General features: G+C 52.1%; 6 protein-coding genes across 6 annotated transcripts; 2 read left to right on the top strand and 4 right to left on the bottom strand.

Annotated features, from left to right (window-relative positions):
- Nucleotides 1-588: 588 nt before the first annotated feature.
- BCR38DRAFT_406547 (G2/mitotic-specific cyclin-B1) lies at nt 589-1794 on the bottom strand (the record flags this gene model as incomplete). Its single annotated transcript, XM_040858064.1, has 1 exon — nt 589-1794. One exon carries the CDS (start codon nt 1792-1794, stop codon nt 589-591), a length of 1206 nt encoding a protein of 401 aa, XP_040718914.1.
- A 311-nt stretch (nt 1795-2105) lies between these two features.
- Nucleotides 2106-3120, top strand: BCR38DRAFT_135517 (uncharacterized protein). The gene has a single exon (XM_040853582.1). It carries the CDS (start codon nt 2417-2419, stop codon nt 2963-2965), a length of 549 nt encoding a protein of 182 aa, XP_040718915.1. The 5' UTR covers nt 2106-2416; the 3' UTR covers nt 2966-3120.
- Nucleotides 3121-13080: 9960 nt separating this feature from the next.
- BCR38DRAFT_423911 (uncharacterized protein) lies at nt 13081-13563 on the bottom strand. The gene has a single exon (XM_040859612.1). The coding sequence runs from the start codon at nt 13470-13472 to the stop codon at nt 13167-13169; it is 306 nt and encodes a 101-aa protein (XP_040718916.1). The 5' UTR covers nt 13473-13563; the 3' UTR covers nt 13081-13166.
- A 208-nt stretch (nt 13564-13771) lies between these two features.
- On the bottom strand, nt 13772-14427 carry BCR38DRAFT_472144 (uncharacterized protein; the record flags this gene model as incomplete). Its single annotated transcript, XM_040862897.1, has 2 exons — nt 13772-14166; nt 14314-14427. The coding sequence occupies 2 exons, from the start codon at nt 14425-14427 to the stop codon at nt 13939-13941; spliced, it is 342 nt and encodes a 113-aa protein (XP_040718917.1). The 3' UTR covers nt 13772-13938.
- A 1023-nt stretch (nt 14428-15450) lies between these two features.
- BCR38DRAFT_521653 (uncharacterized protein) lies at nt 15451-20702 on the top strand (the record flags this gene model as incomplete). The annotated part of the gene is made up of 3 exons (XM_040865200.1): nt 15451-17261; nt 17349-18949; nt 19039-20702. The coding sequence occupies 3 exons, from the start codon at nt 15451-15453 to the stop codon at nt 20700-20702; spliced, it is 5076 nt and encodes a 1691-aa protein (XP_040718918.1).
- Nucleotides 20703-20739: 37 nt separating this feature from the next.
- BCR38DRAFT_423917 (chaperonin 10-like protein) lies at nt 20740-22385 on the bottom strand. The gene is made up of 3 exons (XM_040859613.1): nt 22050-22385; nt 21589-21949; nt 20740-21477 (listed from the first exon to the last, which is right to left on the bottom strand). The coding sequence occupies exons 1-3, from the start codon at nt 22256-22258 to the stop codon at nt 21148-21150; spliced, it is 900 nt and encodes a 299-aa protein (XP_040718919.1). The 5' UTR covers nt 22259-22385; the 3' UTR covers nt 20740-21147.
- Nucleotides 22386-23386: the final 1001 nt, after the last annotated feature.

Below are 23386 nucleotides of genomic sequence, written 5' to 3' on the forward strand. Positions count from 1 at the left end.
GGCCATGTGCCGCACAATAATTAGTCTTCTCCTAGGAGTGCTTCGTGCAATACGTGCAAAGCGTCCCCGAACATGTATGTGTTGTGGCGCAGGCAGCACCACCTTCTGGGAATGCTCGACCGTGCAAGCACTCCTCCGGTCCCCCCTTTAGCCTCCACTAGTGTGCGTCAAATTGCCAGCCTTTCTTTGTCCAGCTTCCACACCGTTACCAATCTTTGTGCACTTAGAAAAGATTATCCTAGCATGCCATGCTTCTCTGGTGTGGTATTGGTACCCTTTCTTCAAGACCAAAGAGGGTCGAAGTTGCCGAAGGGAATCAAAATATTTTTTTGGGGAAATAGTCGTTTTATTGTCTGAGCCGCGACTGGGCCCAGGGGGTATGACCGAGAAATGAGAATAAATCAAACAAGTCGCTAATGCCATGGAGATGATCCTAAACCGTCAATTTATGCAACAATCTTTTTTCTTCCGTAATACACATGTCCATGCGACGGTCTCGAGAAGATGAGGTCCTCAATATGGGTCGGTGGAAAGAGAGTCCGCCTGGGTTTGGATTGTCGAGTGTCGAGCAAATAAATCCGGTTGAGGTCAGTGTGACATCTGCGTACTATACTCTTCGTGGGAGTATGCCGGGTATTGCTCCATTTGTTGTGATTGAGACGGGTATGAAGTTATTTGGTTCGTTGTGGGCGTAGGTGTGACGGGACAGCGAGGCGCATATTTGTTCATCGGGTCCGCCCCTCCAAAGCAGACCCCGTCGGGAGTGATGGGAGGGGTCAGATAGCCCTCAGCTACACCCAGGGAAGCGCCGTGCCTTTTTGAGGGGGTGCTGTAGATGCTGCTCGACTTGGACGTCAGGGTGGGCTCCGTAGGGGGCGAGGGCGGTCCTGCTCGTCGGTTGATGGCTGCCTGTTGCGCAAGAAAATCCGAAAGCTTCGTCGACGCCCTCGAGAGATGCGGCGACGAGTACTTCCTTGCCAGCGTCACAGAGGGCTGGTGAAGGTGTTGAGACAGCGTAAGTAGCGTAACGTTGTCCGTGTGATCCCATTCACCGTCGTTGACTTCGGGGCGGCCTAGTATCGCTCGGGCAAGGGCCAGCGAGGCTCTTGCCATGATTGACGGCTTGGTTGAAACGAAATCCCGATGGTATAATGCGATCTCGGAGAGGTAGGCGGCCATGTGCTCGACTTCCCGGTCGTCCGACTCTTCGGCAACGATGAGCTGGCCGAAGAAGTCGACTGTCGGGTGTCCGATTGCCCACTCGAGAGTGTTGAGAACGTGCATTTCCATTTGCGTGAACATGCCCGAGTCGTATAGTCCACAGCACATGTTGTTCAGCTCGTTGATTTGGGGCACACGATCCTTCTTGTCACCATACTTGGCGGCAATAAGAAGCGCGGCACATCCAACAAGTTGGTAGTGTTGCTTATACACGACCCGCTTTGAGCAGTAGCGATCCAGGAGGTTGACCGTGAGGAAGAGCGTCTCCGGTAGGAGCGCGAACGCGGCATGTGCCTCGATGAGGAAGTCAATTAAGTACGGTCGCATGAACCACTGGATCTCGCGCTGCATGTCAATTAGGTTGGCGTCGGGTAACGTCTCGTCCTCCATGTGCCTTGTGTGCAGCATGATATCCTCCAGATACTCGTCTCCAGCGAGCCGTGAGAGCTCATTACCAATCATTTCTTGTCGATTGCGTGCCAACATCTTGGCGGCGTCTCTGGTGTGTGCGCGTGATGGTTGGGGTTCGTCGACCTCGACGAAGAACTCGCAATCCGACTTTAAGTACGCCATTGTAAGTGGTGTGTTTGGTTGTGTTGTGTGTGAGTATCCACGCTGGTATTGTGTTTAAAGAGTGACAGGTTAGGTTCTCCAGGAATCTGTGATGGCTTGAGAGTGAAGGAGCGTCGGTTATATGAAGACGGTGCAGAGGTCGAAGGAGTGATTATCCCAACTGCAGTCAACAAAATATTACAATATTAAAGAATGTGCTTCTGAATGGCTCCAAATGAATGACTGGCCCAAAGGGTACCGGAATGCCTGAAACAGAGATCGCGAAATTGTGACGGAAGTCGTCGAGTGAGCTGGTCTCTGTATACATTTAATTAGCCTCAGGAATCATCGATAAGATCCGCTCAAAGAGATCGTAGGACATCTGATTGGGCCACAACACACTCTGTAGGAAAAATCAAGTGCGTTGGACCCGAGAGCTTGAAGTGGCCCTTGGAGGGTTGACGTTGGCCTATCTTCAACGGGTAGACCGGGTAGACGGGTAGATAAAAAAAGAGGTATCCTTACCACCACGGTTGGTTGGTAGGAAATTAAGCGATTCCTGAGAAGTGCGGGCGGGAACAACGAGTTAACGAGTCCCACGGAGCAGATATTCTCATCGACGTCAAGGCGTGAGTGGGGAGTGATGATACCGGGGGGAGCTTTGAGACTCGGCGGTACGCAGCTGTGCGGTGCAAGTTGGTGTCAGAATTTGGCCTTCAAATGTAGTGACCAAAAGAAGACCCCTTCCATGGCGTGTCATGGAAGTTGGTCATGGGGTTTGCGCACGAACATACCTCAACACTTGCACTCTAACTTGGTTAGAGTTTCTGGATCATGTAGGCTGGGTGTAGTCCTCAGAACCGGATCAGACCGTGAGGGGTCCAAAGCCAGTATTTCCTGGGGATATCCACTTGATTGCAATGGGCCAAAAGTCAGATTCCAGGTACCGCTAGCACGAAGGAGATTGGTGAATCGGGTTCGCCTGAGGCTGTTGTCTTTCCGGAACTGTTGGTGTCGGCGGAGGAGTGCGGCGGCCGAGGAATGGGGGGTGTGGATTGACCGACCGGGACGACGGGAAAGGGACGGGGGGGAGAGAGATGTGGTAGTTGAGAGATTCCTCGTCAAGAACAAGGGCCCGAGGAATTCCAATGGTGTCACTGAAAACAATTGGGTAGAGGAAGAATTGGTCTAAAAGTCCAAAGACAGAAAAAAAAGTCGGCTGCGGGAAACCTATTTCTTTATCTGATTTCTCTCCTCATTTATCGCTCGGCCCTGTCCTGTTCTATGCTGGGGAAATTGGTTGTCGGTTGCCCAGAGGTTGATCTCTCTTCCTTCCCTCCTGTTGCTGGATGAGGAGTCTCGTACGGAGATGTCGGGAGGGGAAGGGAATGAATGGACCGGGTGAGGAGGATAGAGGGAGGGAAGGAGAGGCGAGAAGGCTTCGAGTTGGAGGAGGATGCAGGAGATGAAAAAGGATTGGAAGAGATTGGTTACTGGCACTTTTAAGACACTGGAGCAGCACAACGCAGCGGACACCAGGCCGGGGCCGGGATGGGCCTAGTCAAGGTACGAGCGAGCCTTGAGCCTGTGAGGTGCCTGAGGTTCAAACTTCCCAAGGTTGCGCGGGTCTAATATGGCTGCGCAGGGTACTTTGCCTGAGTACTTTCTCACTGTGCCGTACCCATGTACCCAAACTCCACTCTCTGGATCTGTCGGCTTCGGAAATTCAAGGCCGGTTTTTCCCCGAGGGGAGTTGCAGGGATCAACGGGTACGAAGCCACTTGCACACTGGCGGAGCTTGATGATAATGATTGAATTATGAGGGAAGCACCAGCACCAACAACGCTGCACGCACAGTACGGGCTATGAGCTGCTACCAAGTGTTGGCTGCTATTCGTTGCCTTTTCTTCGGTGGAGAGTTGCGGTGACGAAGGATGGATGATTCTTGATAGCGACTCGATACTGTAGCGAGTTAGCTTGCTTGCCTGCTTGCTATGCTTTGCATGAGTCAAAGGCGCAGGAATTCAATTGGACTTGATTCAGGAGGTGTGTGGCGTGAATATCGGTAGTCGGTCCATGGTCATCGAATCCTAATTGTCATTGTCAAGCAAGCGTGGACCCCCCTATGTCTTATGCCTAAAGTTGCGTGTTGTTGAGACCACCTGCGATCTTCAACCGTCGCGAGTTTCAGCAGGCCTGTTTTCAAGGTGTGGTGTGCCTCTCTCAGGCCAACTTCCTGGCCGATAGCTGCCTCGACCACTCAAAGTCGCGGAAACAGTGCTCTGTTTGTTTGTTTGCGGTGCATAAATGGGCGCTGGGCCCCTTTTGCATCGGCCTGCGGCCATTGTGTCCATTGTGAAATCTCATGATTGTCTATGTAATGTAATGGAGTGATGCACGCGATGCTGCTTCCCTGGAAAGGTGGAGGCCCGCAGGTAGCTAGCCTACCAAGCCTACATAGCCATAGCTGATCACGTCGGCGGCCCAATCGTTGAGGACACTCGGCCAAACGACTTTCGAGTTTCGCCACCACTCAAGTACGGAGTGTATTCGCCAAACCAATTACCAAATCATACTGTCGGACAGGGACATGCCCATGAGCGTCGTGCCTCCTTTCTCCAACTCGAAAATATTCACTGATGGAGCAGCAGCTTCATCTCCACTGACAACTGCTGGCCTGCAAGTGCTTAGTGCCAAGTATTGAAGCAGTGTGCATAGGCGACGAGAGATTGAGAGAAATCATACTTTGTACAGTGCCCCAAATGGACATGGGACGCGTTGAAGTTTCTTCTGAATTACCAGCAAGGAATTCGCGTTTTGGTCGGGGATGTGAGCCGTTGCAAGAATGCACCGTGGGTAAATGGATGCCAATGCGCACTGTAGGGAACTACCATGGGTATGACCGGCGCGCCTTCTTGACCTTATCTCAGCTAGCTAACTTATCTCAGCCGAAAAGCTGAAATTGAAGCTCTCTCAAACTACGACTTGAAGATGTAAGATCTGCACCTGCACCATTTGAGCTACTGTAGTAGTGCATTGCTTGCCGTCGAAACATCTTGCAAACTGCCAACCAGCACCAGTCGAGGGGCTTTCACAATCCGATGCACATCCAGCCCATGGCAGAATTTTGATACTTGGCAGCAGCGAGCCACAGCGTCAGCGAAAGAGATGTAGCAAGAGATCTGTCATACCTCGTGGGAATGGGCTAATGCGCGCCAGTCACGCTCCTCGTCCATCATTCATCTCACATAGACGACCATGTCTCGCCTGCGATGCCGCCTATGCGTCTCCAGCTGGGCTGAACGTTGTTCTCAGCGATGCTAGTGCTGCGAACATGGGCCAGGGGGGCAGCTTCTAGCGTCGCTTCAGCCCATGGAATCTGCAGAAATTCCAAGGCAAGTGGACGGTGCTTTCGCGCGAGCAGCCCGTCTCTTGGGATCCTCGCAGCCAATTAGACGCTACGGACGCGTCGAACACGTCCTTGAGAATCAATTAATCATGCGTCTAATGTGCAATGACCGAGCTCATTGCGTGCGTCAAACCCCATTGCTTCCGGCTTTTCCTATGGGCAGAAATGCGTACGGATGGGTCGATGGGTCGCGAGCTGCCGAGAATGTAATCTTCGAATCTTTAGGGGAGTCAGGCCCGACATGAGGACCATCTGCGCAGCACGCGACCTCTCGTGTGCCTTCATTTCCAATCGACTTGGGCTTTGTTTCCTCCATGCTCCAGTCCCGTGCAATCTGGATGCGGCTGCGGCCTGGTCGCCCAAGAATAAGAAGGAGCCGATACGTCGGGAAGGCTCTACGAAGCGACACGCGGTATGCCACAGAAAATTGTGCCTGCTCTGTGAGGACAAGGCCGTATTACCGACAGGGGTGGTCGAGACCCCATCTTGATTGGACCGAATGATTGCTCCAAGGCTGGGTGCGCCCGCTTGCCGTGGGACGATTCATCGACATCCATTCCATCATCATTCATCGTGCCCAGCATTGTTCACCTGCTGCCCCTGGCCAAGTTTCCTAACGACCTCCTTGGCCTGGGCTCCCCACGTCTCATAAGCACGCGTTGCAGCCGTGGTCACGTCAATCAATCAAGATGCCGCAGCTCCGTTGACCCTGTCTGCCGACACGTCTCATCGATATCTCCACAAGCGGAAGAGAAAGCGGCACTCCGTCCATGGAAGCACCGGCAAGGGTCATTCTGTCTACCTGCCAAATGGGGTTTGACAGCCTTGCGGCCGATCAATTTTCCTAATCCTATCGTTGATTGTGAATGCGAGACGGCTTTCAACAAAACCTCTGATTTTGAACCCCATGACCCGATTACCGACAAGAACCCCCCAATTGGTCAGAGTGGAACATATTTTTACCATGCTACTGCAGTCTGCTCCGGTTCTTTGGCAATAGCCGTGTCCGTCGCAGTAAAAGTGGACGGACGACCTGGAGATATATCAAGGTGGTCGGTGACGATGCGTCGGGACCAGCTTTAAGCTTTTTTTCTGCATTTGACCAAAGGAGCCTCACCGCCGCAGACTGTGATGTACGACTGACAAATCGATTTGATGGATGCAAACCAACAACTGCAGCTAGAGAGGTTACGCTGATCTGCTTCAGTTGCACGACATCAGTGGCAGTCATATGCCGTATACGATACTGGTTGTTGTATATCAATCTTGTAGCAGCCGCCAGTAAGGGAGCCTGACTGATTTGGGATATCACGTTTTGAATCCAGCTCAGTGGTATTGTTCGACCGCTCTATTCGAAGCTACTCTAACATTGTCGACGGCATGCAGATTGGGTGAGCTGAATTATGTCAGCTCCTCGGATTCAACGACGAGATGGATGTCCCTGCTAGATTGCCCCTCTCCTGCTACCAAAGCTCCGCATCTATGGTGGAAGCTCAAAGTTTGCACCTCGGATCTTGTACCGCGGCATGATGCGGGAGCCAATGATGGCCATAATGAACTGTTCTCCTGAAACCATGCTATACCGCTCGCCAACACCCACTGGCTAACATGTAAGCTTGCAGGAGGCTGGGTGAAAGCGACAACTCCGAAGCAAAGGCCCAAAAGCTCACAATCATTCCAAAGGCGTTGCTCCAAAAGAATATCTTCCAATTGGGACATATCATCGACGATATCAGTAAAAAAGCATTCTCTGGCTATGTGGACGAAGAATTCCCAGAAATTCGGAATACCATGCATTACGATTGCAATGTGCGAAGTGCCTACCCAGACCGCCACGAGTCAAGCCACAGTTGCTATAGTCGCCAAGCGCTGGGGGAGTTGTTTCTTGAGGTCTAATTGCACTGTGCCATCCTCAATCGCGAACACCGCCTGCCACGAACCCAGCCTTCTCTGTTTTTTTGTTTTTTTTTTGTTTACCGACTCGAGATTCCAACTCGGCAGAGTGGTCGCCCTCGGGCAGTAGTGCTCCATATTGACGTATCCCAGGCCCGGTGGAGATGAAAAACATCGTTAACTTCTAGTAGCGAAAGCGATTTCGGTGTTCACACTACCTACACGTCGGCCCTTGCATAACGGCAGTGAGCACCTACATGCAATTCCACGGTTTTCCATGTGCGATTCTGCACTTCTCAAGACTTGATCGCACGGGCCCTGCAGGCACCACGTTAACGACCCTGAAATGAGTTGTATGATCTGCCCATGCTTTAAGTTATTGCTAGTCGTCGAAGGAGACTGAAACTGTTCGATCCTTCTATCTAAACTTGGATCCCAACTCTGCTCCGTGGACCCGTGGACCCGTGGACCCGTGGATCCGTGTTCGACTCGTACTTATTAGAGCCCGTATTAGGGGTCCTTCCTAGTTCTCCACCCCGCGATTTCATCCCAAATAGTGCAGGGTTCCGCTCCGCCCCGTTTCATTGGATGATGGATACTTCTGGATATTTTAACGTTCAGTCGGTACCGTATTCAACACCTCCCTTTAGGATCAGAAGCAATAATCTCAGCAACCGCTCTCATGCTGTGAGCCAGTTCGCGACATCGCCTGGTTACCCGTTAGAGTAACTTTGCATTGGCAGTACCGAATCATGCTGAGAAAGCGATTTTCTCCAGACATGCGGCCTGGTCTCCTAGCCGACAAGCGGCAGCTTCGGAAACCGCCCTTTCTTTCTAATTACGTACACAAGAATATTGACGACGCTTATGTGATATTGGCTTGGAAGTCGTGGTGATGGAACCACAGGCGGTGTGCGCTGGGTCCTGGCAAGTGTCAAGCTGACGGCCATGGATAGCCCTGCGGGCGGAGCAAGACCTATCTCTAATGAAGCCTAATACAATGGTATTACGCTTTACTTCATTACACAGTAGAGTGGAGAGCTGACGGTGGTGCTCCACTGTCTGCATAGACGGACCCGTCAGCCTCATAAAACTGGATAATACATGCTTACTGTTCATGTCCCAGCATAAACCTCAGTGCACGAGATATCCTTCGATGGACAATCTAGAAGGTCAGGGGGAGTGCCACAATTCGAAAATGAGCTTGGAAACAGATCAAGCCACAACGAGGCTGCAGACGGACGATTTCATCGATTCGAACCCACCAGCTCGGAACGCACAACTTTATAGTTGATCGACCCAATAATGAATGCATGGATTTCTTATGCACCTACTATAGCACTTTTCCGTATTCGGCCAGCCTCGGAATCCATAATTCGTTCTACAAGTTGCGGCTCTTTCAAATAAACTCGACTAAACTTGCACTATGTATGGATGGATATACAGTATAGATCGGTGTTGCAGCTCAAAGACAATCTATACTCACTCAGGATTGTTTGGCACTGTTTGCGAAGATCTAGCTCGCTCTTGCTTCTTCTATGCAGCAGAAAATTTCTGTTCCGTCCCATCTTCACCGCAGAAGGCAAAAAAAGTTACTTGCCGAACGATTCAACCCCTCGTTTGTCGAATTTGAATTTGGGCGCTGCTAGGCCATCTCCACTTGATAAATGCATGTGGCAGAAAGCTTTGAGGATTGGGGGCAAACGTTATGGGAAGAGCAACGACACGGCCTGGCTGGTTTTCGTCATCGGGGGATTTCGTACTGTGGTGTCGTCTTCCGTTGTCCGCGAGATTCCTTCTCCACAACTTTGCAATGTGTTAAGAGTGAGCTTACCGGAGTTATGACCTCGTATGAAGTGAAGGTAAAAGAGTGCCCTATTGCAGGAAGCTGTTTGTTCCGAATCGCCGTCTTAATTCATTACTCTCACTGCCGGTCCCGACATAGATATACGACGTTTGCCTCCCACAACCCAGGCTGAGGTTTCAATGGCCAGGCTTGGAATGTTTGGCAAATGTCCGAACGGCGGTGATCCCAACCAACTGGCTTTATCCCGAACCGCTGGCTGCCTCGTCGCCAACCTAGGTTTCAGAGAGATGGACAGACGTCGGCTGATGAGAAGAAAATGGAATTTAATCCCTTGCAGACCTGTCGCATAGTGTTGCATTGCAGCAGCGTTCGCCTCGGTTGTAAGTCGCGGGGCAACACGGTGCATGGCTAGGACAGGGACGAACCATGCGTACACTTGCCGCCTGCATATGAACAATACCTCACCGATTATCACGAGCTTGCGGGACCTTTTTTTTTGTCTTCGCATAACACGTAGTCCATTCTAGACTCCAGGCCTTACTTTGCTAGTCTTGCGGTGTTGCAATTTCGATGATGAAGGCGGTCGAGCGCGGCCGAGGCAGCAAGGACACAGCTGGATGTAGACTAGCAGTAAGCTCTTGTCAGTTTGAAATATTTCTAATGTTCTGAGTTTGAAAGTCCGTGTCACACAAACCCAATCCCGACGATTCCTTTTTATGCTACCGCCATACGTTATCTCGGAATGTAGTTGCGCTTTGGCTTCGTGATCCACCAAAAAAAGGCTATGTTCGCTCTCTCACGACGTGACGACTCAAGCCGCAACGTCTTGGCGGCCAACAATACAAAGGACCGCCGATTCATTGTTTCGGTAGGGTCGTCAAGAGTCGCAGATGTTCCCGGACCAAAGTGACGCGAAAACAATGACGCGCTCTCTCTTCGGGAGTTTTGGCGACGTGCAGCAGCCGCCTCAATCCAATGACGCGTATTTGCAGCTGATTGTTGAGCTGCTTCCCCTCCCCTCCACACCCGACTAGTTGAGACATACAGCACCATTCTTAGACGGACGCTATCATGAATGATCCTCATGCAGTCGGTTCCAAGATTTGGTCGATCAATCGACTACAGCGTAAGCTTTGTTTACTACACCAGCCGGAAGTCAAGTAGTTGAATTTCGAAAGCAAGGAGCAACAAGAGAATCGACGTGAGTTGCGGCACGCCCAAATCTCTGCTTTACTCGTAGACGACGAAAACTGACTTGTAGATGCGGCTTTCGGGTTGGCTTCTACTCTGATAACTTCAAATGAGTTGGCCATCGTGCGTCTGGCCTTCAGCTACGACTCAAACGGCTCCAATCCCCCTCAACGAACAATTGATGCGAAAGTTCAGGGGCTCTTGAACAAAGGAACGCAGGGTCCCCACCTCCCGTTGTCGGATTGATGGGCGCGGGCGCCTCGACTGACGATCCTGCCCAATCCGTCAGCCGCGTTGGGTAGCTTGGGTTACACAAGAGATGGGAAGCTACCCCCAAGCTCCCTACAGAACGAGCTATTTCCCAAGCCGTCATTATTTCCGGTGTAAGTTGCAGGGATTCCATAGTGCCATGCTGACTTTGAACTTGGTCTCGCAATAAAGTGCCTGGTGAAGTCTATTTCCCCACATTCAACCGTCATCCTGCGTTCCCAGAGTTGTGAGTCTGCATCTGACGACTGGGATCGTCATCGTGAACCATCCGTCCTGTCCACAGAGACTCGAGCTTCAAGCTTGTGGTGGGGAGGTGAGGGTTGAATCCCAAAGCTCTCTCTTAGCCTGGTTCAAGAGGTCTCATTGGTCCATCTCACCTGCGTACACTACGTAGAGGCTGTGCCGCTTCAAGCACGTCGCCGCATGGTGAGCAGGACAGCTTTGAGCTTTGAGCCAGACGCATTGGACAGCCTCAGCGCTACTGCTGACAGCAGGATGCCGAACCAGATATTCCAAGCCGCAATGCTTCAGCAAGCCGCCTTGGCTAGTAAAGCAGCCTTCGCAGCTGACAGCCTGCCGAAAGCACCCTCGGTCCCCAAGATATGTGGGGAAATGCTGCATGGCGTTCCTTGTCATCTGCGCAAAAGCAGGTCTTCTACGTGGACCGACAGGTTACGAGGTGGCAAATAACTTGTGCAGATGCGTGAACTCAGGGCACTGTGTGGTTGCGTCAAGGTACTCTGCATCCATATTCCAGCAAAACCAAGTTAGCAAACCCGGCAGAAGGCGAAGAAGTGACGATGCTACAGGCCAAACTGATACCGAACGGACGGTTGCAAGATGCTGGTTTTGAGCAGGTATAGAAGCTTAATGGCGGGGTAAGTTGACGTGAAAGAAGAGACGAACTGCTAATCAAGCTGGGGACATCGGGTGCACACGCTTATTACCAGCGTCAGGGACTTGGATACCTACATGGATGGATATTCTAGCGTGAACGAACTCCAACTGGGAGTCTTTAACCAATCTGAGCTAGTGGCTGGCCTGAGCAAAAAGCTGATGATGGCAACCGGGTTCTTCTCTTACTTCGAGCCAGTTGTTGGTGTTGGAGAAAAAGCAGACCATTCCTCCATAGGAAGGGCCAATGACGAGAAAGGCACTTTATGCGATGCACGTAAAAAGATCAACCTGTCGACGCCTCCTCTCCCCATCCGGCCTAGGTGGATACAACGACGACGGCTAAACTCCTGGTCCTCCAAATCTGCTTCATTCACGCGCGCCGCGCGCCGCATATGCTCATCTCCGGGGGAAGTTCAATGGTGTCGCGATGTGAAAGTCTCCGATAGGCTTCTCGTTACGGCGCGGTGGCCTCGGAGGCACAAGTTCGATTCGTTCTCGGATTGATTTCAGGCAGGAACAACATGCTCTCCATGCAAGCCATCAGTCTCCTTTTCCAAGACGTCGGTCGTCCAAACCACTCGCAGCAAGTGCGAAGGCTTGTCGAAATTGACCGAGGACGCCTAACACACCAATAGTATAGCAATTCTCTATGAGTGATTTAATCTTGGCAACCCTCCTTGCCACTAACCGAATGCCAGCTCATTAATCAATTCTCTGCGCGCTTGTAAAAACGTGGAGAATACCAGACCGGTATCTGCGTAGCGTTATGGGAAGTTCATTGCAATACAATGCCCCTATTCCTCCAAGTGGGCCCGTTGGCCTAAGCGACAATGTCAAAAGCGTCCATATGACCTGGGCTTTGACTTTGCATGTCAAATTTCCGGCGCGACTGTTACGACGTCGAATTGAGGCAACACGAACAAACCGCAGATTCCACAGACTATAGATGCACGTGTCTTGGGGCGCTACTCTAAATGACGGATTGGAGCGATAGAACATTCAATTGCTTCGAGAAGCAGCCCCTCGTGTCCGTCCCTCGTGTCCGTCCAACTGTCGCCGTTGTGCCAGTCTGTGTGCTCCGACAGGCCGGCGTGCCACGACACGGGCACGCTTATCTCTTCCGCGCTGGTTCCGAACTAGCTCGGTGCCACGCTTGTGTCGGTCGGATGTCGAGACTTGTTGCAAGTGCGGTTTAACACGAGCCGGCTTGTGGTACTTGCAATGGTCCGGCTGATGAGGCGAGCGTCGGTGAGGTTAGCGCAGCAGCTTCGATGTATCGGGAGAGAACAGCTGTGCGAGTGGGTCAAAGTAGCGGGTTATTTCCAATGCCCGACTGCAAGAACACTGCGATCGCACTGGCATCCTGACAGGGTACACTGGCAAGAGAATATTCCTCCTACGCTTGATGAGGCCAATGGGGCTAAGATTCGTGTTGAGCTTCGCTTGGCCTTCAACAATGGGTGAGTCCTGTCTGTGTCCAACAGAGACGCTGGTAAAGGGGAACATGGCCTTTGCGCTGAAAGGATCAAACATTTGCTGCTGGCTGTATAGCACCGCCCACTTTGGGTTATCAAGTAGGTGTTCACGACCAGACTCGAGTCGATTTGGTATATTGAGTGGGAGTATCTCAGGGATGATTTGTCCATTTTTTTCATTTTTTGTATCTTCTCGATTTCCGTCTTGAATTTCTCCCACCAGATTATGGGTCAGCCTGCCGCTTGGACGATGAATGGTTCTTGGATATTTGCCACCAATCGAACATTTTTCACAAAGCCTCTTGTTCCCTTCCGTACCTCTGCCTTTCGAGATGACCGTGGAGCATAGACGTAGGGCCAAATTCCTACTCTTGTAGCAGCTCAGCATCCACCATCTCCGTCCAGACGGTCTAGCCATCTTGAAGATCAGCATCAATGAACTCTCCACCAGTTAGTTGTTACTATCACCATCAGGGTTATGGAAGAAGGCGTCGCCTGCAGGCGTTCCCAGTCTCGCCCGCTGTCCCTGACGACTCGGGGGTAAGCCTGAGTCGAAGATGTGCTCTGAGCCGTATTGCTGATACAGGGGCATTCGATACGCTCCCAGCACTTCCCGACGGTTCTCAACAAGCCAAATCTTAGGCGCCGTGGGCACCGACGACATATAACACCCCATGAAGGGAAGAACGCCCGACAAACGTCCGTCCCAGTGCCGGTATTCCTCAGGTTTCAACATGACAAGACCCAATCCACCCATGATCCCAGGTTCGTACGGCCAGCCCAATGGCTTAAGCTCAGTCACCTCACGTGTCTCCAACTGTAAAGCTGAACCTATGCCAATATCGAGCTATAGCATCGCAACATCTCGTGAGCGTTGGTGGCCGTTTCCGTTTCCAACCCACATTGTGCCGCATAATTTTCCAGGTCGACACCGAGTCGCCCTCGAGGAGGATGGGGAAGGTGGGGCCAGAGTCGACCATCACTTCGAGCGTGGATGACCTTATTCGGGATTTGCTGGACCTTAGAGCCTGGCTGCCGTCTATTTCGCTTGCTTTACGGCGGCGTACCCCCCGGACCGCATCACCTTGTTCTTGTCAGCCACAAACGTCACGAATATGGGCCACGGCCCGACAACATATGCCCTACCACCTGCTTGATACATAACCCTTTCTTGGTGTGGACAACGCCGTTGTCTCCGGTCAGGGGCGGCTCATGCCATATAGTCAACCTTCGCCAAACTCGCTGAAGTACCAGTTGAGTCGTTCTTCGCGGTCTTTGGCGAAGAATTCGTATGCTGGGCTCGTGTCCACGATGTAGCCAGCATATATTAGGGTAAAGTGCTCAGAGTATGCGATTTGGCCGGATTCGTATCCGGTGACAACGGCTTGGATGTTGATCTTTTCGGCTGAACATTTGCTGGCTTGGAGGGGTTGTTCAGACTGTTGATGCGCCTGATTATGCAAGTATTTTTGTGGTATTGGTCTCTACTGCGAGGTCAGTGAATATGTCTGGAAATACAGCGCTTCCCGGACATCTCGCCTACATTTCGAACACATGCATCCCGGCAGAACCTTCTGAGGCATGATATGGGAACTTACTCGGGTAAAAGTCGTCTTCATTGGTTTCCAGCTCAGCCTTCTCTCTTTGACTAACAAGTCCAGCATTTCCTTGTCCATATTCACTGAGCCTGGGTCCTTTTCATCGTTCCACATTATGATGTATTTTCGTTGGAGGAGCTGGCGCCATTTGTTCTCGACTTTGTTCAGATTCTCGCCCATACTAGATTATACGTTGAGATTCTGCCAAGGCTACAGGGCTTGTTCTCGGATACCATCCTGTTTGTTCATTTCCGGTGAGTCTCCGTCAATCCTCTGTTTCTCTGTCGGTTTCACGTCGCCTCCGTTCCTTTCAAATTGTCGCTGAGAATCGCCCAGATATGCTGCGTAGGAGTCATGTTGAGATCTTAACACACGCTGGCTTGGATGCCACGATTCTCTTGAAAATCAGGTTCGATTACGGAATAGCCGCGAGGTCGTTAAAACTAGCCTCGATTACTCTGTCCAGGCTCATCTTCCTGAGTAAACTCAAATAAAGGCTGCTGTCGTAAATTTAGCGTCAGTTTATACACAGGATTTGGATTTGTCTGATTTACACCGACTGTCTAATCCGAGTTGGGAATCTTTCCCTGGTCAGTTATCGTCTCGGGTTCAGTAGAGTCTGAAGCCTGTGGAACCTCAACTCAAAACAAAGACTTTTCGCCTATCCGGGAACAGAAACACAATTGGTGACATAAGTTTCTCATTCCTAAGGAGCTATGGCCAAATGAGAGGGAATCCTTTGTTTGGGCTCGGCTTTCTAGCCGTTCGCGATGGCATTAAGGAGTTGTCTGGAATCCATGGGCTCATCCCTAGCAATGACAGAATTCCTACGCAAAGGGAATCGGGCAGCAATTGTTCAAAACACAATGGCGCGCGCGACCCGGGCCCAGTATCTCTTCTCTTTTCTCAACTCTTTCACAAATCTAATTTCTGTCTCCCCTACGTTCATGGTTGGAGCCGAGCAATTTGCGGCAAGTTGGCGCATGGTCTTGTGTCCTGTTCTGTCAAGTACTGCGCCAAAGTAGTAACTCAGACTTGTCAAGACAGACACCTTTGACTGGTGTGTTGTGATCCATGTGAAAGAAAACCGACTTTGAAGAACAACGTATTGTGCTGCCGGCGACTATCATCCCCACCATGGCTGAATGCGACGTGGTCAGAAGCGATGCCGAGATAGAGGCAATGAGAAGAAACGTCAAATATGAATACGGCGAAGACAACCTGGGTGATGAAGAGGAAGCAGGCCCGAGCATCCGGATCCCGCAAATTGCCAACTTCCTGCGCGATCAGGACTGCGATCGCGGCATGGACTGGAAGAAGAAACTGAACCTCGTCGAGAAGTACCTCGAAGGCGCCGACGAGCTCCGGAAACAGGGTCACCCCGACTTCCAACCTCACTTGGTCGCCCTTCTAGAAGACTGTCTGATTCTGGTCGACGTCCATCGAAATTTTGAGTCTTGGAACTACGGCAAGACAGCATGGTCGGGTGACTCGCTACTAAATGCCTATCAACCCAAGCGACTGCCCCAATACCCGCAGCAAAACCCCGTTCCACACACGAAGTACGCAGTGAATCCCTGGCCTCGGAAACACATCGCACTTATACCAAGGCCAGGCTGCGAGCGGCATACGCCCTTTCTAGAAGATCTCTGCACGTCTGACATGAACTGGGACACGTACTTCCAGAGCGAGCCCGGGCGAGTTTTCATCAGGGCCATGACCACACTAGGAAACCACGAGAGCCTCGTCTTTGTCCCCAGTCATGAACCATACGCAACCCCTCCATCTACAGGCGGAACCCGCGCCCCCCGTACCCCGGAAAACCCCGACGGGACCAACTATTGGGAATTGGAGAACAAGGTATACGAGCGGTGCATCGAGGGCGGAATAGAGGAAACCGTCGCCAGTGCCCCCCTCCGCGGCCACCTCGACACCTGGGACCAGACGATGGTGAGCTGGTCCAACAACCGGGGCTGGCGTCGCGCCGCCATCCAGCAATGTCTGAACATATTCACCAACAATGAGAACCGCATCCTGAACACGCCCTGGCGACGTGTCGTGCTCCCCGAGCCCGTCAAAGCACAACCGGACATCATATTCCATCCGCGCGCCCTGCCCCGCGACAAAGCCGCCTTCCAACACTTCGGCACCCTGTCCGCAGCGGAGCAGGACCCTTCGCCCTGGACTTACTGGTATAACCAGTATCAGGAGCAGACGACATACCTCTCGGCGTGGTACCGGCGCACGTTCAACAAGGAGCACTGGGGGAACTTCACGCAGATTGCGCTGCCGATCAATTACCGCGGTCCGTACTTGTTTGATGATAAGTGCGTGTATGATGACCATTGGCTGCGGATAGGGAGGCAGCTCAAGACTTTGAAGAAGATGCTACAAGATATCAATGCGATGCACCTCCCCGGGCAGCGCTGGCTGTTGGAGACGGTCGTTAGGGATATCGATATTGGTGCCTTAGGGATACCGCGGTCGCGGGGGATTATTCCCCGACACGGGGTTGACGATGTAGATGGGGAGAGAGACTCGTTCCAGCTCGTAGATGAGGCCGATGCGGCGTGGTTGGAGTTTCTGTGTCTGCCAACGTCGAATGAAAGGTTGATCTTGTCACAGCATGAGAATCATGATAATTTGTTGGTCTTGTTGGATCATCGGCTGCAGACGCTGTTTAACGATACGATAACGAGGATCTTTTGGGTTCCGGTGGAGAATCCGACGGGGATTGATCATCAGTTGAGGGTGCGGTGTGTTCCTTTGCTGGAATTGCTACCCGTTTTGAATAGGGGCGGGAGACATCTGATTGGAGATGATGTGAAGGGGTGGGAGGCTATAGATTTGGATGATAAAGAGTCTGAGCCGCCGAATAAGCTGTTTCAGTTTACGTTGAGGCAGGCGCAGGATTGTTTGTTCCAGTTGGCGAGACTGGGGAGGCTGGTGTAAGTTAACTTGAACCCCTTTCCTCTTTCTCACCCTCGGCGTTGCTCCATGAGAGATAATCAATGCTCATGACCCAAATAATGCAGATACAACGCCCCAGTAGGCTTCAACGTCCCCGAAGCAGAAATCGAGGCCGAACTCGGGCACAGCAAGGGTCACCTCCGCCTCTACCAAACCCACGACGACTCGGACTGGGGTTCCGTTGGCCCCGCCACCAACGACATCTACCCGGAACAGCGGGTGCTCTGGCGCCACGAATCCCTCGAGGCATGTGAACGATTTAACAATGCCTACAAACAAAAATGGCTCGAGCACATGACGACGCACAAGGGCGCCTCCCTCGACGGCCCCAACCCTGGCGTCACCGGCTGGACCGAAGAACAGTACGCCGCTACCTTTCATCCCGAGGCGGCCTACAAAAAGGGCGCGTATAAGCCCTGTGGTGAGGAGCATGAGCGCCAGGGGCCCTGCTGGGAAGACCTCGTTGACTACCACGCCGTGTGGGAAAGGAAGTACAACGTCTCCGAGAGAACGATTCAGTTTTTCAGGAACTTGGCGTATCGTATGGGCAGGACGTTAAGGCATTATGATCAGCTCAAGCAGAAAACTGTCAAGAGGTCGACGCTTACGCAGGAGAATTTGAATGCGGCGCTGGATCAGTGGCAGGAGGACGTCACGCAGGGAAATACTATTGAGGGCCAGGCGGCACACCCCTTTGCGCCGGGCGGGGTAAGGGATATTATCGAGAAGATCGAACCTTTGAACCCAGCCCTCAAAGACGGGGATACACAAACGCTGTTCGGCATTGTCCGCGAGGGGCTCATCGAGGACGCCGTCCAGAATAGAACTATGGTGTACCCCGGGCGGCTGGCGGCGTATTCAGACCGGAAGGGCTGGAACGCTGAGGTTTTTGAGCGGGAGAACCTGTGGAGTTGGGCCAAGGAGCCGATTAGGAGCTATACGGCCAAGTATAGACGGAAGAATTACTTCGATATGCGGCGGTGGCCCGTGGAGCAGCAGAGCTCTGAGACGCAGAGCCGCATTCGGACGAGGGCTGATGAGGTACCTAGGTTGGTGCCTGGGTCCCAGGAATACAATTACGGCATAAAGATGCGGTCGGTTTCTCGTCCTCACTTCCCCCAGAGTACGGGACCAGCTGGGGATGCCTGGGAGAAGCAGTACGAGGTTGTTGCCCAAGCTATCCGACATGGACCCACGGACGAATTGGCCATCCATGCCAGGCTGGGCAACACGGATCTGGTTATTGAAGGCGATCTGCGCCCTATTGGGGATGATTGTATCACTGCACTTCAAGCTCACATGTTCCCCAGCTTGAAGACCACGACGTGCATTGGTGCCGGTAGGTTGGAAGTAATGGGGAAGATCCGGGAGCACGAGGAGATGGAGCGCCGTAGGAAGACGGGACAGTTGCAGATTGGTTATGTCATGGAGGGAGGCGGCGTGTACAAGGGTACAATTCGACTCAGAGGCTACGGTCCGTCAGTGCCGGGCACGCTCGAGTCGGAGAAAGCAAAACTGCAGGAGAAAGAGGTCGAGTTGAAGCACAAGAAGCAGGTCCTTAAGCCGATGGTGCGGCCTACCGAGGTGTTCATCCCTGGACCAGCTGTGTATCCCATGGGAGATACGCTGTTCCAGCAGGTTATACTCAGTCAGCAGCTTGAGAAGAGTATGTATTGCATTTTCCATTTCTCTTCCCCCCTATATCGACAAACCGTTCTTTTCTGATGAAAATATGCTAAGTTTTGCGGGAATTAGTTCTCAAAGAACCAGAGCCAGAAAAATCTCTACCCATAAAATGGCTCCAGTCTATCACAAGATGGTTCAGTTCCCCCCCTAATCGCGTGCCTCTGCTGCCCGATATCGACGTCGCGCGCGCACCCACCAGCGACCCCCACAAGAAGCGCAAGGCGCCCACTGCTTTCCTGACACCCATCGATATCAAGAGGCGGGCAGTCGAGGGACCTGACTCGGGTGTACCTGTTCGGTCACCGAGTCCGGAACTTAATCTCAGTCTGGATTCCAGGATCAGCCCGGAGATCAAAATACAGACGTTACCAGTTGCATCGTTAAGCACTTCAGTCGAGAGGCAGCTGAAAGAGACGGCTGATAGATGCAAGATGACTGCTGAGCGGAACCCCTATATAATCGGTCAGGGCGACGACCAACCATTGAAATACCAACCGGCAGCCCCCCAGGCCTCCAAGAGTACAAGCACAGGCCCCACGCCCAGCAACCAGTCTGTCCTGAACCTAATCGACGACGTCGACCAAGCCCGCACCGAACTAGCAGCCAAACAAGGCCACGCCCCGGACCAAGAAGCTGTCGGCGGGGCCTTTAACGAGGGCATGTTGAAGTCTGTGTTACACCAAGTCAAGGATGCGGTGACGAAATCCGAGGTCATTGAGTTAGAGTCCGAGAACAAGGTTCACGAGGAGGAGCTGCAGGAGATTCAAAGGGAGTTGGATCGGTCGGCGGAGAGGGAGAAATTGAACGGAGTGTTGAGCGAGGGGGAGAGGGAGGATAAGAAGGGGTTGCAGATGGAGTTCAAAGACAGAGAGAGGATTTCGATTGGTGCGCAGGATAAGTTGGCGAGTTATGGAGCGTTGGATCCGAGGAGCCGGGAGGAGCTGATGGCGAATATGGAACAATTTGGTTCTAAGCGGGTGGATGCGATAACCGCAGCGGCTCCTCTGTCGAAGAAAGACGGAGATGAGAATGAGGGAGTGGACGTGGCCGAGGAGACGCAGAGACTTAGGGAGAGCCCCAGGGTTGGTGGCGACGAGGCTCCTCCTACTTTGCCTTTGAAAATATTCAAGACGGCGTCCCCTGAGCCCACCACCATGTCCCTTGGAGAAGAATTCGAAGGTACCGCAAAGGTTCAGGGGAAGAAACACTCCATGCAACGCGCCCGGGAGCTCTTCGACCAAACCTTCCCCAATGGCGCCGAACAAATCCCCACCTCGGCCTCGCAGCTCATGTGCGGACACTACGCACTGATCAATAGCATGGCGGCGCAACACCCTGATTTGCCTCAGCCGCGTCTCAAGTCCCTGCAGAAGATAAGCCGCGAAATGTCGACGGCCGAGATGAATAAGACGTTCATCAATAACACAGAGACGAACATGCGGGCGGATCATATCGCGGGTGTTTTGAGGACGTGGGGCGAAGAGAATGGGTTAGATTTGCAGTTGGGGATTGAGTTGCATGGTAGGGATGATGTGTACATGTTCCCGGTTCCGGATAATAAGTACCCCGGGGGCAGGGGGAGGAGGATTGTTTGGGTGCATAATAATGATGCGGAGGATCGGGTGAGGGCTACGACGGGTGGCGGGGTTGAGATTATGATTGTAAATCATTTTGAGGGTTTGAGGGATAGGGGGCAGGGTAAGAGGTCGAGGAAGAAGGCTAGGTTTGCTTGAGCTGGTTGGGAATAGGGGTAGGCAGTCGTCGGGTTTAGGGTGGCATTTGTTTTCACTACTTACTTGGCTTAGTTACTGGACTAAATATCTTCTGCTCCTTTATCAACACTATATGTAAAGTACTCTTATCCCGAATTCGCCTAAGAACCTCATCCACATTACGTAAGTACTTCCCGTCTGATATCTAACACCTGACCAGTGACAACAAACACTATTTCACTACACAATCTTAACGACCAACTTTCCCACCCCACCCCTTCCACTCCAAACCTCTCCACAAGCCTTCCTTATACCCTCCAAATCATCCAACTCCACAACCCTCATCACCGCCTTCACCTCCCCCCCTCGCAATAATCTCCCCCGTCCTCTCCAAATCCCTTCTATTTCCCCCATTCGCACTCGTGTAATCATAGGTAACCCCAGTACCACACATCTTCCACCCATATTACCCCTGCACCACTGCCGAAACCCAATATACCCAAAAAGGCAGAGGCGGAAATATGACGCGGAGTTGCGAGGGGGCCGGCACGCTCGAGATGGAGGCCATTACGCCATGTTGGGGGTTCATGAGCGGGATTGAGGGGAAGAGGGTGGAAAATTGCGTGTTGTAGGTTAGGTCGACGCTGCCGGCGGGGATGGCGGTTGTAAGATTGGAGGTGGTGGTGTAGTCGATTAGGCGGTCGACTAGGCCGGGCAGGTACTTGGGGACGAGGGGGAGTTTGGGGGTTGAGACGGTGGAGATTAGGGTTTTGACTTTGTAGACATTTTTGAGGAGCTGTTTTGTTTGTTTGGTGAGAATCGAGTAGTTGACAATTGTGAAAAGGGTGGACAAAGAGAACAGGGGCATAAGAAGTTTTGATGAATGTGTTGGGGTGAGGAGAAGTACCTGTATCCCAACCGCCCCCGTAGCACTCAATGCCCCCGGCACAAAAACGGTCTTCCCCTCAAGCGTCAACCCCTTTTCCGCCAGTCTCCGCTCCCCCAAGCTGATGGACTGGTATGCCGTAAGGGTGAAACCGAGCAGCGCTGTCGCTTCTTCGAAACTGACATTTTGAGGCTTATTTAAGAGAAGTGATTCTTGTGCAATGCAGTACTCGGAGCAGAAACCCGGGAGGAGTCCGAGGTCCTTCGGGTGACACAAACCCAAGCCGTAGACGGCGTCGCCGGGCTTGAAGGCCGTGACGGATTGGCCCGTGGCGACGACGATTCCGGCGGCTTCGGAGCCGATTTTCACAGGGAATCTAGGTCTTTAAATTATGTTTAAGTGAGTGTTTTTATTAGTGGGTTGTTGAAAGAGTGGAATGGTGGAAGTCGGAAAGGAAGAAAGAACAGGAAAAGGCAACGCACGGAAGCTTGCCAGTTAGAAACCTCATCTCTCTGGATATTATTAGCGTGTCCCCAGTCATGAGACCGGCGGCGTGGACTTTAATGAGGACATCCTTCGGCCCTTTGATGGAAGGGATGCGGAGCTGGAGGACTTGGTAGTCGGCCGGCTTGCAGTACTTGGGCGCTGCCAAGGAACGCATCGTACGAGGACTTTTGGGTGAGTTGGCCATTTTTGGGTTGTTAAAGTCTAGGATAGATCGAATCTCTTGATGGAATTTGGCTGGGTGATTGTGATATTTAATCGATTACAGACGCCTTAGAGGCGCAAATAGTATACGGCCATTGTGTTCGGCGTTTTCGGTGGGTGCAGTTCGGCAGGATCCACCGAAAGCCGAACGTAGCATCCGAACGGCTCCCGGGCAAACGATGGTTACATCGAAGCTTCTAGACTGGTTTGATGACAGAATTTCCTAAGTCACGCGTAGAGTTATGTTTTTTTTTGGTTTTTTTTTTGACTCCGTACATGTGTCGCCATACCATTTCCCCCCTAGCTGTAACGCCCTTCGTTACTGCTAATTTAGCTAAGAGGGATGACGAGCTCGCAGACAGTAGGTGCCTTTGACATTCTCGCAGCCCAGGTCATCATATGGATACCTGGTCCAGTTGTGGTCGTTCATCACATGCTTGCTGTAATCAGACAGCTTGTTGAAGGGTCTCAGTCGCTCCTATTTAGCATACGTCAATGCCATGCACAACTTGTCTCGGAAGTGTGGACTGCCCTCCAAGTGGCAGACGGGGATATCATACATCTGGGCTTCTCGCTCCGGGAAGCGGGCGACAAGCTGTTCAAGGCTGTACTTGTGATGGTGTTGGACGAGCTTGTCGTTCCTTATGAAACTGTTCTGACCCTGGTAGCGACTACAATCGTCGAAAGGATACTGGGTTATCGACTTCTGAAAATCTTCGATGTGGCGTTTGAGAGAGCGAAGCTTCATTGTTCTCCATACTTACATTTGTGTGGGTTTCATGGACTTTGCAGTATCCAGGTGCGTGAGGTGTGTTCTTATGCTTGCCGAATGCATATGACGACGCGAACTCAAGATCGCAACCAGATTCCTCAAATTTGAGAGGCTGCGGCTCCTGGATGTCGGAAGTTGGATGATGGGAGTTAGCTCTTCCAATAGCGTCATCATTGTACGCCACGTCTCTGGAAGGTGAATCAAGGGTCCTCAGGTACTGGGTGAGTTCAGGATCGCCATAATCCCCGAAAGTGGGCTGTCCAAGAGTAGCAGCGTTTAAGCTACTATCAGAGGCATACTAGATGAGTTGACCCCGAAAATGGGTAGTCCAAGGGCAGC

Source organism: Pseudomassariella vexata, assembly GCF_002105095.1.
Source record: "Pseudomassariella vexata strain CBS 129021 chromosome Unknown BCR38scaffold_3, whole genome shotgun sequence".
Classification (NCBI taxonomy): domain Eukaryota; kingdom Fungi; phylum Ascomycota; class Sordariomycetes; order Amphisphaeriales; family Pseudomassariaceae; genus Pseudomassariella; species Pseudomassariella vexata.